Source organism: Desmodus rotundus, chromosome 10 (assembly GCF_022682495.2).
Source record: "Desmodus rotundus isolate HL8 chromosome 10, HLdesRot8A.1, whole genome shotgun sequence".
NCBI classification, from domain to species: domain Eukaryota; kingdom Metazoa; phylum Chordata; class Mammalia; order Chiroptera; family Phyllostomidae; genus Desmodus; species Desmodus rotundus.
In genome coordinates this window covers 26804773-26820720 of record NC_071396.1, presented here as the reverse complement: position 1 = coordinate 26820720, position 15948 = coordinate 26804773, and the positions used below count along the sequence as shown (strand labels likewise).

General features: G+C 59.2%; 1 protein-coding gene across 1 annotated transcript in view; it reads left to right on the top strand.

Moving 5' to 3' along the window:
- KLF13 (KLF transcription factor 13) overlaps positions 1–15564 on the top strand; it is a 43344-nt gene extending 27780 nt beyond the window's left edge. The window contains exon 2 of the mRNA XM_053912511.2: positions 9838–15564. Within this exon, the coding sequence (XP_053768486.1) occupies positions 9838–10127 (290 nt within the window). The 3' untranslated portion in view covers positions 10128–15564. The remainder of the gene's footprint in view (positions 1–9837) is intronic.
- Positions 15565–15948: the final 384 nt, after the last annotated feature.

Below are 15948 nucleotides of genomic sequence, written 5' to 3'. Positions count from 1 at the left end.
CGACCCTTTTGTTTGCAGGCCGGCATGCAATCCAGAGCCACACCAGCCAAGGCTAGGACTTGCTCATTTTGATTTGCAATTATTTGCTTTGTGAGGCCAGCTCTGGAAAGGACATTGTTGTTCTGTGTTCTGTTTCAAAGCTCGTGACATTGTTTCCCGAGGGAAATGCCGGCTTATCCTGGAGTGGCCATAGGTGCGGAGCCTCGGGTGAGCCCCTGCCCCCAAAGGCCACTTCTTAGCTCCCTGGTTTTAAGCGTGCAGCCTCAGGGCACTCCGTCCTTCCAACACGCAGGGCCTCTTGCAAAAGGGCCATCCGGCTTCTTCAACGCCGCAGATGTGGCCACAAGGGACGGGAGGCTTCCTGCCCAGGCCCCCCATGGGCAGATCAGGGGCTGCTGGCCCTTCCTGGGGAGTGGAGGCTCCAGGGTGCCCGGGGGGGGGACCTCATGGTGCATGTTTGGGGTAGTGCCTCTCAGCATGGAGTTTGCTGGGCCTCAGTGACCTCATCCTGAATCTGGATGGTTCCGCTTCGGCACCCGTCTCTGGGACGTTAGTGGCTGAATTCAGCCGGAGCAGCAGTGCCTGCCTGCATGTGTGACCTTGGCCAGGTGGACCTGCCCCGCCTGGTGGAGACACACGAGCTGGCACGTGGCCCACTAAAGGCTGCACGCCTGTGAAGCTGTGTGTCTGCAGTCATCTGTGCTGCAGCGGAGCGGTCCCCTCGAGGCCCACCCAGCAGGCGGAGGGGAGAGGACAGGAGGAGGAGGAAGTGAGGACGGGGGGGAGGGGGCCACAGGAAGCGGAAGTGGGACCAATGGTTGCCAAAGGCTCTGCAGACGGGCCCCTTCCTTTGTTGCCCAGAGAGCCAGGCGCCCTGGGGTGCAGAGCAGGGCAGGTGTCAGCAGGCAGGGGGTCCAGCCGCTCTGCTCTGTGCCCTCTCCCAGGGGCTCAGCTGACCTCGAAGGATTTTGTTCCTCTGCGGGAGGGCACTGTGTGGGCAGCCCCAGGTTGGCTGAGGGCTTCTTTAGGTCAAGAGGCTGTCTGGCTTCTCTGTGAGTCTCTGTGGACCTGCTAAGGTGGCCTCCAGAGACTGGGGCCACCGAAGCTGAGAGCTGGAGGAGCTCACCTGGGGAGGAAGAGCCCACAGCCTATGGGGCACCTCAGATCACATGAGCAAGAGGGTGGACAGAGCGATTTCTCTGACAAGAGCCCAGTATTCAGGAGCCTGAAGGGGCCTCCGACAACATAATTACAACCCTGGGCCCACTGCTGTTCAAATTCTCCCCTGGTGCCTTTGAAATTGAAAGCGCTCTCCAGCAAAACCATCTGCAGCGTGACCCGGGGGCTCCTGAGCCCTGGCATGCTGCTCCGGGGGTGACCCAGGAGGGCAGACTGGCCTTTGCTGCTATTTCTGAGTTTGTCCTGCTCCAGGGAGCCACCTCTGCCCTTCTCAGGAGACTGTCCTTTAAGGGAGCTGCGAGGTGGGGCGTCTTCCAGGCAGTGTGCGGCCTGAGTGGGCCTTCCTGCCCCCTTGCTGCCTGCTTTTAAACTGGCAGTCTTTGCGGCTCGCATTTCCTGGTTTGCTACGGGCGTTTGTTTTCCATTTTTTGGAGTGGGTAAATGCCTTTGTGTTCCGAAATCCAAGAGGTTTCAGTAGCTTTCCAAGGAAAGTTCTCCCCATGCCCCTTGTCCTCCACCCACCCAGCTGTCTGATCACAGATAAATCTCTTTTTTTAAATTATTGATTGATTTTAGAAAGAGAAAGGGGGAGGGAGACAGACAGACAGACAGACATCGACTTGTGGTTCCACTTATCTATGCATGTATTGGTTGATTCTTGTATGTGCCCTGACCGGGGATCGAACCTGCAACATGGGCATATCCGGATGATGCTCTAAACAACTGAGCTGCCCAGCCAGGGCCCTGTTCCCCCTTTCTCAGAGAGTCTTTCTGCATTCAGTGTGCATGTGTGTGCACTCGCCATGTGTCTGTTTCAGTTCACAAAGAACTCATTCTGCCTTGTGTCCCGTTACATGGGTGTTCCCAACCCCATTTAACAGGCCTCAGCCGGAGGGCGGGAGGCTTTGGCCGCATCAAATCATCGGGCACATGTCCCACTTAGTAGGTGTGCAGGTGTGTTTGTAGAATAGTTTCCCGAAGTCGAGTTGTGGCGTCAAAGGGGGCACACACTTGTCATTTCGGTAGAGGTTGTGGCAGTTTGTACGTCCATCAGCAAGGGGTGGGACTGCCGGGCCCCACAGCCTCCCCGCCCTGAGAGGTAACAGGCGGGATTTCCACGAGGGGGAGCTTGCATGGGTTTACAGATGGTCGAGCTCGAGCCTCTATTCAGCTGTCCGATCGTCCTTTGCGCTTTCTTTTTCCGAGTGATCAGTTACAGCCTTTGCCCATTTTTCTGGTGGGCGCTGGCTTTTCCTTCTCATTTCTGTGAGCTGTTGCTATGTTGGACATAAGTCCTTCGTCCTGTGAGCTGCAAATTTCTTTTGCCAGTCATAAGCCTATGGTGACTCTGTCCATGGAGAAGCATTTTACACTTGTGTAGTCTAATGTATAACTTTGTAGTCAAATATATCTGTTTGTTGAAGTGTTTTATACTTTTGTAGTCAAATGTATCAATCTCTTTATTAATGGCTTCCGGACTTGACCATGTCTGTATTACAAATGAACGTTCTGTTTTCTTCCGGGACGTTGGTGGTTTAATTCTCCCACTGAAATCTGTGACGCGATTAGCCTTCATCCTGGTATAGGGTGTGAGGTGTGGGCCTTCCTTTCTTTCCAGGTGCTGCCCAGTGGTCCTGCCACCTCTGCTGGATGTCCCTCCCTTCCCAGATGAGCTGTCACTTTATGCTAAAGCCCGTGCCCCCTGCTCTGCTCCCCTGGCCAGTTATCAAGACTGTGTGACAATATGTTGACTATCTGGTGGCCCAGTCCCCGCCCTTCCCATCATTCTTCCTTCTCAGAGTTCCTCTGGCTCTTTCTCTTTGTTTTTTTTCTGCATGAATTTTAGGATCAGGTGGCCCCCTTCCAAAGCCAAGCAAAGCAACAACAGCCGTGTGCCCACTGTAGAAACGTAGACACCCGCATGGGAGGAAGGTGGGTCTTCTCGGTTAATCTGCGCCCCGAGGCTGAGTGGAGCGTCTCCAGCCAGGCGCCCCCGCCCTTCATGTCCTGCCAGCTCCAGCTTGTGCAACAGCGTGAAGGACCGTGTGATCAGCCACACTCCCGCGCCCACAACGGCAGATGGGCCGGCCCCAGGGCGGGGGCCGTTCAGGCAAAGCTGAGTGCTGCCTGGTGTGGGGCCTGACCGGGCACCAGTGGGGCCCACCCTGGCCATGGGGTCACCAGCGGGGGCACGCACGCACTGCCCTCCCGCTGGTGAGAGCCAGGTCTTGTGTGAGCATGTGCGGTCTCTCCTGAATTCTCACAGGGAGTCCACAACCCCTGAGGGTGTCCACGCGAATGGGGGCGAGGTTGGCTCCCTCTCCTGCTGTGGGCCACCTTCTAGGGCCACCTGCGTCCCTCTGGCCCTGGGCCGCACCTGAATGACTGTGGAGATGTGGCCGCTGGGCCATCTCAGTCGCGTGGACACCTGTCAACCACTGGTGTTTTTAGTGAGAGGTAGAGTGTCCAAATGGACCCCAGAGAACGTAGGCAGTCCCCTCCCCGCCAGAGCACAGGCTTCTCTGAGGACCCCAAAGCTGCTGCAGGCCTAGGGTGCCTTGGAGGGCTAGCTGGTGACCATCCCCAGCGGGTTGCCCGTCTGCCCCCCAGCCCCCAGTGAGGGAGGGGGAGAGGATTTGCGGCGTGAATAGCAGGGCCGTCCTGAGGCTGGAAGATGGTAGAAATGGCCCCGTGCCAGCAGCCACCTACCAGAGCCACCTCTTGATGAATGAAGCCCGCTTGCTGGCGGTGGGTGGCCAGGGCCTGGGCACCCAGGGAAAGCATTCTCCTCGGAGGCCCCACTCTGCACCTCCCTCTGACGCTGAGCAGCCCCTTCCCCACCCACCCCTTCCCCACACATGCACCCAGGTCCCCTGTGCTCCCTGAGGCCTGCTCCTGTGATCTGGGGTGCCCCTATTAAGTTGATGGATCCATTTGCTCTTCTCCAGGGGAGGGGGATGGCACAGGGCAGAGGTCAGGCTTCTGTGTTGCCTTCCTCCCCCTTCCCACCTGGAAGGCTGAGGACCCAGCAGCCACCAGCCACCAACTGCCTCCAGGCAGCAAAGGTCTGCAGCAGGTCTGGCAGAACAGGCCCGACTGCCCGCCAGTGGCTCCCAGGTGGAAAAGAGCCACAGTGGCAGCTCCTGCTGGTGCCGCTGCAGCCAGGGGGGGCCCTCACCAGCAGGGGCTGCTGGTTTGGCTGGCAGGATGCAGCAGTTGAGATGATGACTGGGAGCAGGCAGTCCTGTGGAATGGGAGGGCAGGGCAGAGCCAGGGTGGGGGGCTCCCCACAGCCAAGGCCGGGACTGAGCCCAGGGTTGAGCTGGAAGCTGCCACGCGGAGCCTGACTGCACCTGCTGCAGGCGGGGACAGGGCTGCCCCGGTGGCACAGAGAGACTCCGAGGGGGCGGAGGAGAGGCCCTGCGCCCCCAGCCCGGCCCCTGGGCTCCTCTGAGGGAACACACAGTCCAGCCCAGCCTGCGGCTTGGGCAACAGAGGGCCTGGGACACCCTGTTCCCTGATAAGATGAGGCAATCGCTCTCTGCTGCCTGGCCAGGGCACCAGGGACATTTATGTAACCCCACCCCATGCCCTGGGCCCTCTGCCACCAGGTCCCCCAGCTGCCCTGCTCTGTGCACCCCGCCCGCAGCTATCCCCTCTCCCTGCACCCCGCCTCCCCAACGCCCTGCCCCCACTGTGCTCCCAGGGCCCTGAATGTGCCTGTCCTGCACTGACCAGTCACCACCCCTCCCCCACGGCCCTTGTCCCTGCTTCCAGACACCCACTGGCCTCTCCACCCCCCCCACCCCTGCATGACCTGGCCCCTCCCCCAGCCCCTGGGTCCCCAAGGCCCCCTCCACAGTGACTCAGCCTCCCCCCACCCTGCTTCCCCCTCCCTGTGCACCCAGCACCCCACAAGATATGAACTCGGCCCCCCACAAGCCCCTCCCGGCGTCCTGTCCCATAGCCCCTCCCCCAAACAGCCCTCCATCCTGACGGAGGGGGCAGCTGCGTGTAGTGGGGCTGCTCACATTTAGGTTTCTGGGTGCCATCGAGGGCAGGCAGTGCTCCCTTCTGGGTCCTGGAGTAGTCAGGGAGGGCCAGGGCCACTCCTGGGGGGACTATGCTATCCCTGTGGCAGCCCTGTGGGGCTAAGGCCGGCCCCCCATCCCACGCCAGGGAGGACGCAGGTGCGGAGTCTGAGCTCAGCAAGGAGGAAGCTGTTCAGTCCAGTGGGCTGACTTTCTGTAGGGCCCCCACCCACTCCAGGGGGCACCTCCCCCCCCCCCCACCATGCACTCAGCGCAGCCCAGCACCCCGGGTGGGTCCCTAGAGGCAGAGCGTTCCAAGCGAGGCCCAGGGACACCTGTTGGTCACTGAGACTGTCCCCAGGGCTGCGAGGTGAAAACTGTTTTCACAATAATAGCATTCTTGGACCTTCTTTCTCTCCAAACAACACAATGGAATATTCCAGAGGCTCCACGCTGCGTGCTGACATCACGGAACGAATGCTGGAGTTTAAATCCATTTCCGTTTGAATCAATGGGCGTCAGCCTCGCAGGCCGACGCTGTGGGGCCCTCACTCCTGGGGGTGTGAGAAGTACTGTCCCCCTCCCCAGGCTGTGCTCTCCTCAGTCTCCCGGGTGCCACTTGAGTGTCCCCGCCCAGGGCCGACCCAGCCAGGCCCTGGTGCAGCTCCATGCCAGCATGAATCACAACTTCTAAATGTTTCACACCGCGGCCTGTGGGCCAGTTTATGGGCCGTCTCCCCTCCAGGACCAGGCAGACTGCATATAGCGCCTGGAGCTGGGAGGACCCTGTCTGTCTGAGTCACAACCACGGCCCCGGGGCCAGGCTTCGGGTTTGTGCTCAATCGAGTGTTGAGCTGCTGAGGCCCAGGCAGGCCAGGAGCTGTGTGCAGGTGGTAGGGCCGAGGGCTGTCCCCACCTCCCACGCCAGGCCAGCCGCAGGCGCCAGACCTCAGCACAGAGCCTGTCTGTAATCAACACCCCCCCCACCCCACTCCGCGTGCCTCCCAGGGGTATAAGCAGAAGGATTCCCAAGGAAAGGAGAAGCCCCCAACGAGGGCCGGGGGCTTATTAGGAAGCAAGGGTGAGCCTGAATTTGGTGGCACCTCCTTTGTCAAAGCTGAAAAGACCTAGTTGGTCGGAGTAATGGGCAAGAGAAGCAGTAATACATAACGTTTTCAGGACTCAGCGCCTGGCGTTTGCTGGGCTCAGGACCACGGGCTGGTGGTGGACCTCAAGGGAAGGGTGGGTGCTGCGTCCGTTCCCTGTGGCTGCCAGGAGTGACCATAGGCTTGAAACAGAAATGGGCCCTTTCACCCTATAGGGGGGCAGAAGCTGGCGATTGAGGCTTCAGAGGTGGTAGGCCTTTCCAGGGCTCTGAGTGGGAAGGAGTCGCCTGCTTGTGCCCGAGCTTCCCTTGCTCGTCGCCACCACCCTGCATCTTCCTTGGCTTGTGACATGTCACGCCAGTTTCTCCCTCCATGGCATGTGAGAGAGAAACGTCCATTGGTTGCCTCCTGTATACATTCCAACAGGCGATCGAACCCACAACCTAGGTATGTGCCCTGACCGGGAATTGAACCCGCAACGTTTTGGTTTATGGGATGACGCTCCAACCAACTGAGCCACCTGGCCAGGGCTGCCAAGACTCTTTGGGCACAGGAGGACACATTCAGAGGTTTCAAGCCTCAAGACTTGGACATACCTCGTGGGGGCGCTACTGAGCCACCGCGGGCGAGGAGACGCTTGTCTGAGGCCACGCCCATCAATGCACCTCGGACACAGGGGCTGAGCCTCATCTGTCGCTCTGGGTGCCCCATACTCTCGAACTCAGCACCCGGTCCCAGGAAATGAAACCGTGCTTTTGAATGTGGACCTTTCCAAGCATAATAACAAATGTATATTGTGATTTTCCGGGAGTGGAATCAGCCTGCCTCTGATTTCTCAGACATTTTTGTTGACAAGATTCCCTCCCCCCTACTCCGAGGGTCCATTAGCGATTTATTCAGTTCTGAGGTTTCTTTAAACACGATTTGGGCAACTCTGCCTAGATATTCAAAGAATTCTGTTTAAACACCCCCCCCTTTTTTTTTACTGTTATCAAAGGCAGTACATGTATATGATTTTTTTTTTAAAAGACACATAACAGAAGAGTTTATAACAACAAAAAAATCCTGTTCTTGATCCAGCCTTATTCTCAAGAGACCAACGCTGATCTGATTTTTGTTATCACTTTTGATTTTCGTTACTTCCATAAATAAGCTAAAGGTTCCTACCTCCTCCCTCGACTCCTCCTGAATGGATGGATGTAGTACGAATTCTTTGGTTGATGATTCCTGTAACTGGAACCTCATTTAGGGATTTCCTCTGGGCACATGTGTGCGAGCCTCTCCGTTTCCCTGAAATCCACATTCTCTGCTGGGGGCCATGAGTCAGCCGCGTGGGCTTCGTCTCGAAGACTGAGTGATTTCAACCACTGACAACTAGGTTACGGCATAGGGGACCCAGACGGCGTTAAGAAAGATCCCATCCCCAGGCCGGGGCCTGCCCCTTCTGCCTCCTCCTGGGGCTATTGTGAGGAATAAGGAAACAGAGAAAAAGCCCCTAGAACAGAGTGTGGCTGAGAGCGCTCGCTGATTGCTCAGAAGCACATGGCCTTTCAGCTCGCTTCTGTTTTTCCTGGAGTTTCGAATTGCCTTGTTTTACCCTCCCTTTCACCAGAGGTGACGGTGAAATGTATTCAGCCTCACAGTCATACTCTGGTGCATGGGGCTCTGGCTGTGTGTGTCCCGGCCCTCTGCTCCAGTGTCCCCCCACCCCAGGCGCTGCCTCACTCTTGTCCCGAGAACCCCACCCCCTGCCCGCCTCCATTGTTCACTCACTCCCCTGGCCTCTCGGTTTTTCCCTCATTTTTACTAGAGTGTGAGAGGTTATCCTGGAAGGGCCTGTTCATCTTCCAGCCAGTGTGACTTAGGAAGAGCCCCATATCTGTTGTCTCAGCTCTGTCCCCTCATATGTCCTATTGTGCCTTTAGTCATTTCCTCTCCCCCTTTTTTTCTGTTACTTGGGGCACCCCCAGGATTGATTCCCCATGAGTCTGAACGTTTAGCTTCCACTGTTTGTAACAATCACGCATCTTTGGGAAATGCTGGTTTGCTTTCCTGTTTATTTCCACCCCCCTACCCGCCCCCAAACCCTTCCCCCCAAAACGTAAAATCAACAAGGACAGCAAATGCAGCCGCACACAGCCCTGGACTTCAGTGTGCCTAGGCGGGCAGTGCACTTGAATATTTTCTGGAGCTCTTTTTCTGTTCTTTCTTTTCTGGGATATTTTCTTGAGTATATTTCCAGCTTTTCCATGGAATTTGTGTTTGGGCAAAGGCACTCTGCATTTCTAAACACTATATTTTTTGTTCTCTGGACTTCCTTTTTACGGTCTCCTGGTTGCTTTAGGCATCAAGTTTTGTCTGCAGTTGCTTGGGAGAAGGCTCGTTAGGATTTTTAGGTTAACGTTCTCTCCTTCTGCTTGCTGGCTCCATTCTTCTTCCACTGGAGGCGGTGGTTTTGTGGCTCTGAGCCTTTCCCTTGCAGGCCGCTGGTTTTCCTTGGCCGTCTAGCCGTCCTTGGGTGTCTGTTTATATTTAGTTTGATGGGCAGCTTTGGGGGCGGGTGGCGGTGGATTTCCTCAGCCGGGCACAGGTGGGCCAGCTTCAAGGACATGTGGTGGGGCGGGGGGCGGGGGGTGGAGGGAGGTGGCTGTGTGGCCACTCCAGTGCCAGAAGGGCTGCACTCTGGGGTGCCAGTCCCCCCTGCTGGCTCTTCCTGAATGTGCCTGGGTAAATGCACGCCTGGCTCTCACACTGACCAAGGACTGGGCCGGAGGGGCGGGGTGTTGGCCAAAGCTGACCTTTGCCCCCTCTCTCTGCTTGGGTGTCCTGGGCAGCCACCCTGGTCTGGCACCCTGCTTGGCTCTGCAGGAACCTGTTAGCTTCCTGTCCTGTCAGCCACACTGGGGCCTCTCTGTGAACTGGAGCAGCAGGCTGCTGTTGACGCCTGTGGCGCTGAACCAGGCATCTTGGTTCCAGACTCTCAGGTCCCGGAAATTGCCTGGGAAGACTCCCTCGCGCCACACCTGAGGGGCAGGCTGGGGCTGAGGAGGGTGCCAGGGTCTGTCTGGGGTTGGAGACCAGCAGTGGGCAGCGGGACTCCCCCAGGGGTCCTAGCCCTCATGGGGCCTCCACCCTTCCCAGCCTGTGCTGCCCTCGCAGGCCGGGCGCAGCAGGCTCCGCACAGGCTGCTGGTGGCCTGCCCTGCTGTGTACTTAGAGGGGCCACTGCCAGGACCCCGTGTTCTTGCTAAGGCAGCACCTGCGCTGCGGCCGACGTTTGACACTGGGAGAGGTCCTCGTCCCTCCCCAGGCGCGCTGGAGGGCACCGGCATGCGCGCCTCTGCCTTGGTGGATTTGTCACACCTTGGTGAAAATGGGGCACAGAGAGAAAGGGTGCAACGCGCAGGGTGGGGGCGCCAGGCTGCGGAGGGGCGTGCCCGGGGGTCGCATGGGCACCCACCGAGGGGTGGGGGGAAGGCGTGGGCTGCCCCCCTCCTGACGTTGTGCCCGTGTCTCCCGCAGGTGAGAGGCCCTTCGCCTGCAGCTGGCCAGACTGCAGCAAGAAGTTCGCGCGCTCGGACGAGCTGGCGCGGCACTACCGCACGCACACGGGCGAGAAGAAGTTCAGCTGCCCCATCTGCGACAAGCGCTTCATGCGCAGCGACCACCTGACCAAGCACGCGCGCCGCCACGCCAACTTCCACCCGGGCATGCTGCAGCGGCGCGGCGGGGGCTCGCGCACCGGCTCGCTCAGCGACTACAGCCGCTCCGATGCCAGCAGCCCCACCATCAGCCCGGCCAGCTCGCCCTGAGCGCCCTCCGGCGGCGTCCCCGCGTCCGCGCAGAGCCGCACAGCCCCCTCCCCTGCGCCCCACCGGCAGCCCGTGGGCCACTCCCCCACTACAGCCATGACCCGATGCTCTCGTTCCCCCCCCCCCCCCCCCCCCGTGACCCCCGTTCTGTCTTTTTGTAATCAGAATGCGATGAAGTCAACCACGCCCCCCTTCCCGCTTTTCTTCACCTCAGGTGTCAAACTCAATTTGTAAACAAACAATTTTTTTTTTTAAAGAACACCATCCACAAGTTGCACAATGGACATACCCACGAAGGTGAGAGTCAGCGGCGTGAAAGCCGTTCTCAGGGATGGACACGCTCCACGGGCCCGGTGAGGACATCCTCCCTGCCGCCTTACTCTGTACATACGTTTGCACTCCGGAGCTCTCCGGGGCTTGCTCGGGGACACTCCGGGGACACCGCAGTGGGAGCCATGCCATGGAGCTCAGCGTCCGGCCTGCGGGTCCGGCCACCGGCCACTTGGGAGCGGATGTGGTCATTGACACTTGTGCTTCCAGGGCGGGTGTCCAAGCGGGGACCCGAGTGCCCCTCTGGCTGCCACCGCCCAGCCTCCAGCCACTGCCCCAGAGGCCGGCCAGGCTCAGGACGCACACGGGTCAGAGGGATGCCTTAAGCTGAGCCAGGCAAAGGAGCACACCCCCCAGGGGGACCATCTTCCTGTCCCTGGCCTGTCTCTCCAGGTCGCTGGGAGCAGAGGTTAGGAGACCACTGCACCACCGACGTCCAATGCAACAGCAGCGAGGCCACCCCCGGCCCTCAGCCTGCCCCAGGGACATGCCCCGAGCAGGGATGCCCGCTCCTCGGTGCCCCTGCAGAAGGCATTGGGGACCCAGGAGTCCTGGTGTTCTTCAGGGACATCCCAAACTGTCATTGGTGCATCCAGACCCCCGCTCTGCCCACCCGCCTGGCCCCTGCTGTCGGGACACCTTCGTTTGCACCGATCGGTGGGTGAAGTCATTTGGCCGCCTCGCCAGAGGCCCTGTGTGTGGGGCTGGGCGTGTGGCCGCGCTCTGTGCCTCACTCACCAGGACCGACCCACAGCGGGACGCCGGAGTGCTCTGCCCCAGGACTTGCTAAGAGCCGTGAAGCAGGTGTCATGGGACATGCTGATGTCCAGGACCGTGCATAGCTTCCTCCCCGGGGGACAGCAGCCAGGAAGTTGCAGGACCACTGTCTCAGAGTCCCCAGCTCAGAATGGGCGAGCTTCCACCTTGTCCTCCTGGAGCTCTGCGTCCCCGGGACTCCTCCCGTCCCGATCTCCTGCTTCTCCTGCCCTGCCTGGGAGGCCCCAGCCCACAGCTGCCAGCCTGCTCTTGCTGGAAAGGACAGCAGAGAGGACAGCCCCCTGGGCTGTTTTTCTCAGACTCCTGGCCTGGGCTGGCTCGGGTGTAAGCCCGGGTGGGTCAGAGAGGCCAGGCTCTGCCCCGGTCTCCTCTGCGGCAGCCGGTCTGCAGCGCCGCCCGGCAGACTCCGGATGTGTAAATACAAGCCCCCAGGACAGTGTGTGTGTGCGTGTGTGTATGTGTGTGTTGGGCTGGGGGTGTGGGTTTGGGATGGATGTGAGGTAGCTTACAGGGACCTTTGCCCTTTTGGATGAGGAAGAATGACCCTTGGGATCTCAGAGGGCCATAGATGGGCTTCCTGGACCCAGAGTGCCTTGGTTGTGGCCACCCAGCCTCCCCCCAACCCTTTGGGTGTGGGGCGCAGCACAGAGAACCCCAGCGACCCAGGCCTGGCTGGTGCTCACAGCCCCTGGCCGCTGCTTCTGGCCAGCTCCAGAGGGGCGGGCACCCTCTGTCCACAGCGACGACGCTGGTGGCAGCCTGCCCCCTGCAGCTGCCTGGGTGCCCAAGTCAGCTACCGTGTGTCAGCTGGGGTTGGCTGGTGGCAGGGTGGCAGCCTATGAGTAGCATAGTAGGTACCAGGCTGGGCCATGGCGTTCCCGCTGGGGCTGGAGCAGTGGGGGCGGCCTCTGCCCTGGTTGGGTGCAGAGCTGGCCTCCCAGGCTGCTGGGTTTTATTTGGGCTGAGCGGCAGCCCCACTGGCCATGGATCCGGGACAGAGAGTGGGCTCCATGGGGTGGGGGGGGGCCTGGACAGAAGAGCGCCCCAGTGCCTGGGGTGTAACGTCTTTGTGCCCGGTTCCAAAGCGAGGCCCAGCAGGGCCCTGGACGTCCCTCCCAAAGTTGTTTCTGTGTGAGGCCGAGAAAGCCACACTCTGAATACATTTCATGTCTCAGGAACTCACATTCCAGGTTCAGGAATTTTATTCCAAAGTCCTTTGGTGCGCTTACCGTCTGCAGGTCCCCGAAGGCAGGGGCGGCCCCCGGTGCACTTCCCTGGAGGAGCCAGGCATCCCCTGGTGTTCCGCCCTGGCATTGGCAGGCCAGGTTTCCAACATGTCTGTCTGCGCACAGGAAGGGGGAAAGGACCCCAGACCCAGTCATCTTGGAATAAAAGAAGAGCTGGTTTGTTTTAGAGGTGGGGCGGGGGGTGGGGGAGGGAAAGCGGGCATTTGCTGTTTCCAAAGAGAGCACTTAATTTAATTTTTCCTCCAAATGACCCAGGGCTGTTCCGTCTGATGGATGGAAGGATAACATTGCCTTAAAACAGAAATATGCAGGCGTTGACTATTTTTGGCAAATGAGAGTGTCTTCATTCCCAAAGTGGCTCTGGCCTAATGGCAGGGTGTGGCCCTGGCCTGGGAGCTGGGGCTTCGGGAGGGAATCCCGCCAGGCACCCGGGCTCCAGGGCCAGCGGACTGTCCCGACTCAGCCGGGAAGAAAATTCATCTCCCGTGAAGGGCGGGGAGGGGGGGGGGCGGGCATGAATGGCAGGCCAGGTTCAAGGGTGCTCCCTGGCATGCCACATCAGGAGACAGGGAGTACAAGCGGAGAAGGGGGTAGGCCTGGGAGCTGCCCTGGCTCTGGGCCACGGGAAGACCCTCTGGGAACAGGCTGCATTTTCATCTAAGATGTAGAATGTTTTCCCCGGCCTGGGTCTCTTTCAGGGTTTTTCATCTTTATGGTTGAGGGCCATGCTTGCTGGCTTCGATGTGACTGCGGAATCTGTAGGACTCATGGAAATAACAGTTCAAACCTTTATTTTCGTGTCTGGGACCAGGTCACGGGGGGCAGAGATCTCCAAAAGAAGTTTGTCTGAGTGGAGGGAAGCTCCCCTCAGAAAGGGGCTGCAAAGTGACCCTGGACCCAGCCATCAGGGGCTCGAGTCCCAAATGGAAATGTCCCTTTTTGTCTCAGCCATATTAGGGGGGCGGCTGTCTGTCCACCTATGCCCACCGTACCCTACAGCCATTCGGAAAGACCGCACACCCACCCCCTGCCACGGAGGGCCCTGGGGTGCCCTGCCCTTGGTCGCTTCACGGGAGCGGGCAGTGGTGGCCTTGTCTGCAGGTGTCCCACCTGCATCCTGCCATACCCCCACCCATGTCACTTGAGGGGCAGGACCCTCACCCTTTATTCTGAGGCCATACACTGGGCAGAGGCTGGGGTCTCCATGGTGCCGCCTCCAGGTGCGAACATCAGCGTCTCCCGGGGCCCCAGAGCTCCCCATGCCCTGGGTTTCAGCGCATACCAATGATGGGTGATGTGGGGGTGGGGCAGATAGACAGCCAGGCCCACCGCAGACCTTAGCCCACTTGCTGGGACATGCAGAAAGGTCTGTGGTCCCCAGGGAAGTGGGGCGGACAGTCTTCTGCTCTGCCTGCCAGTGTGTGTCCAGGAGACCCCCGCCTCCTGTCTCCCCGGAGCAGGTGCTAAGCGGGCCGCACAGGGTTGCAGCACCCACAGGGACTTCAGTCTCCCAGTAAGCGAGCAGGGGAGCGGCCCACCAAGGAAACCGTGGTCAAAGCAACAGCCGACTTCTGGTTTTGGCTGTGTTTTCCAGGCTACCTGACTTCAGACAGGTAGCACTGCTTTTGTTTAAACGCAGTTTTAGAAAGTGATCCAGTCAAAGACCCAAGTGCTGGGAGACAGAACGGGTCCCGTCACACAGCCAGTCAGAAGGGCTTTGCAGTCACCCATGTCTTTTGCCACCCAAAGTTTCCACGTGCGATTTCGGTGACCGCGTTTTCCAAAGCCGGCAACGCGGACGTGGGCTGATGACTTGGTGAATCCGGCGTGGCCCTGGGCAGAGCCAGGTCCTTTGGCGAGGTCCTGATGTAGAGGCTAGCTTTCCAAGATTCGTCCCAGACACCTTCCGGAGAATTTTGTATCAGAATTTGGATGTGCGATCCAGCTGACTACTGATGAATGCCTGGATGTCCTTAGGGAGAGCCCCTCCCCCGCCCAGCGGTTCAGTTCCTGACGGGTTCGAAGAGTTGGGTTTGGCCTGAGGTGTGAGCCCCGGGCCCACGCAGGATGGGGGGCCCCACCCAGTTTCTGCTGACACCCAGTGTGATGTGGGACTTGCATTGTGGCCCCCTGGCCCTGCCCAGCCTCTCCTCAACTCACGAAGCTTTAAAACCTTACTGCTTTTATTTAAAGATGAATGGGGGAGGGTGGGGGTGGTGGGCACGGGAATGATGGGGGCAGGGCATGGGCCGCTGGAGCAGCTTGCTCCCAGGGCTTGGGGCGTCTCCCTAGGGACACATGGTCAGCACACGCTCCTGTGCAAACCAAGTGTGTGAACCGACCCCCTACAGGACCCCTGCAGGTCTGCCTCCCCCTCAGCTGGGTGGGGCGTGGCTCACACACCTGGGGGGCATGGCGTCCATTCCTGGGTCAGGGAACCGGCCTCTGGGTGTGTGAGTGGGAGACTTGGCTCCCTGGCCGCCCCCTGGAGAGTCTCACTGTGCCAGGTGCCGAGGGGCCCGAGGGTGTAGGCATGGGCCCGTCCTGAGCAGCTATGCATTGTGGGCGCGGGGCTTGCTGGGGCTCCCGCGTGGCCGGGAATTGCTTGTGTGGGTGTGTTGGGTGCATGCCCGGGGGGGTCTCAGCTGCCCCCCCAGACCCTGCCGCACAAACGACCCCTTCCCCGTCCAAAGCCATTGATGGAGTGTCTGTGGAATCGTTCGCCAAACTTCCAAGGCTGAATCCAAGGGTCCAAGACCATTTCCATAGAGCACACGTTTTCCCTTTTCCTCAAGGACCTTCTTTTCTGTCGGTAACCAGCTTCCCACCACGCTTCCCAAGGCCACCCTTCATCTTCCCCGATCACTACAGTGAAGTATTGCCGTTGTACAGTTCCCACTCTGGCCTCGGCTTGCTCGGCTACGACTTTCTATGTATTTTGTATGCCATAGATTCTATATTGTAATGATGTCCTATGCAAAAGGAAAAAAAAATTAACTGAATTGTACATTTGATTGTTTTAACGTGTATGCATGTTTAGTGACGTTTACATTTTGAAATAAAATTTATGATTCATTATTATACTTTGCCAGAGCTGATCGCTTTGCAGGGAGGGCCTTGCGCAGGTTCTTGGGGGGAGCGGGGGCGCAAAAATGGACCCAGTTGTAAGTAACAGGCCAGGAGGCCAGAACCATCCTGGAAGCTTTGCGGAGTGAAGACCTGGCTGGCTGGCCGCTCCCTCACCTATGATTGGCTTATTTCTACCCCTACCCGTGTACCTTCCCCCCAGATAGAAACTCAACCTCACAAACCCAACTCCAAGGGCACGGAGCAAAAACGTGGCTGTTTGGGGAGGCTGTGATGGCAGGTTTGCACACAGGGTTGGCGCTTGTACCTAACACTCCCCGTAAGCACCGAACTTTCCCTCTGGACAGCAGCCCTCACCCCAGCGGGCTTCAGGGGTTTTG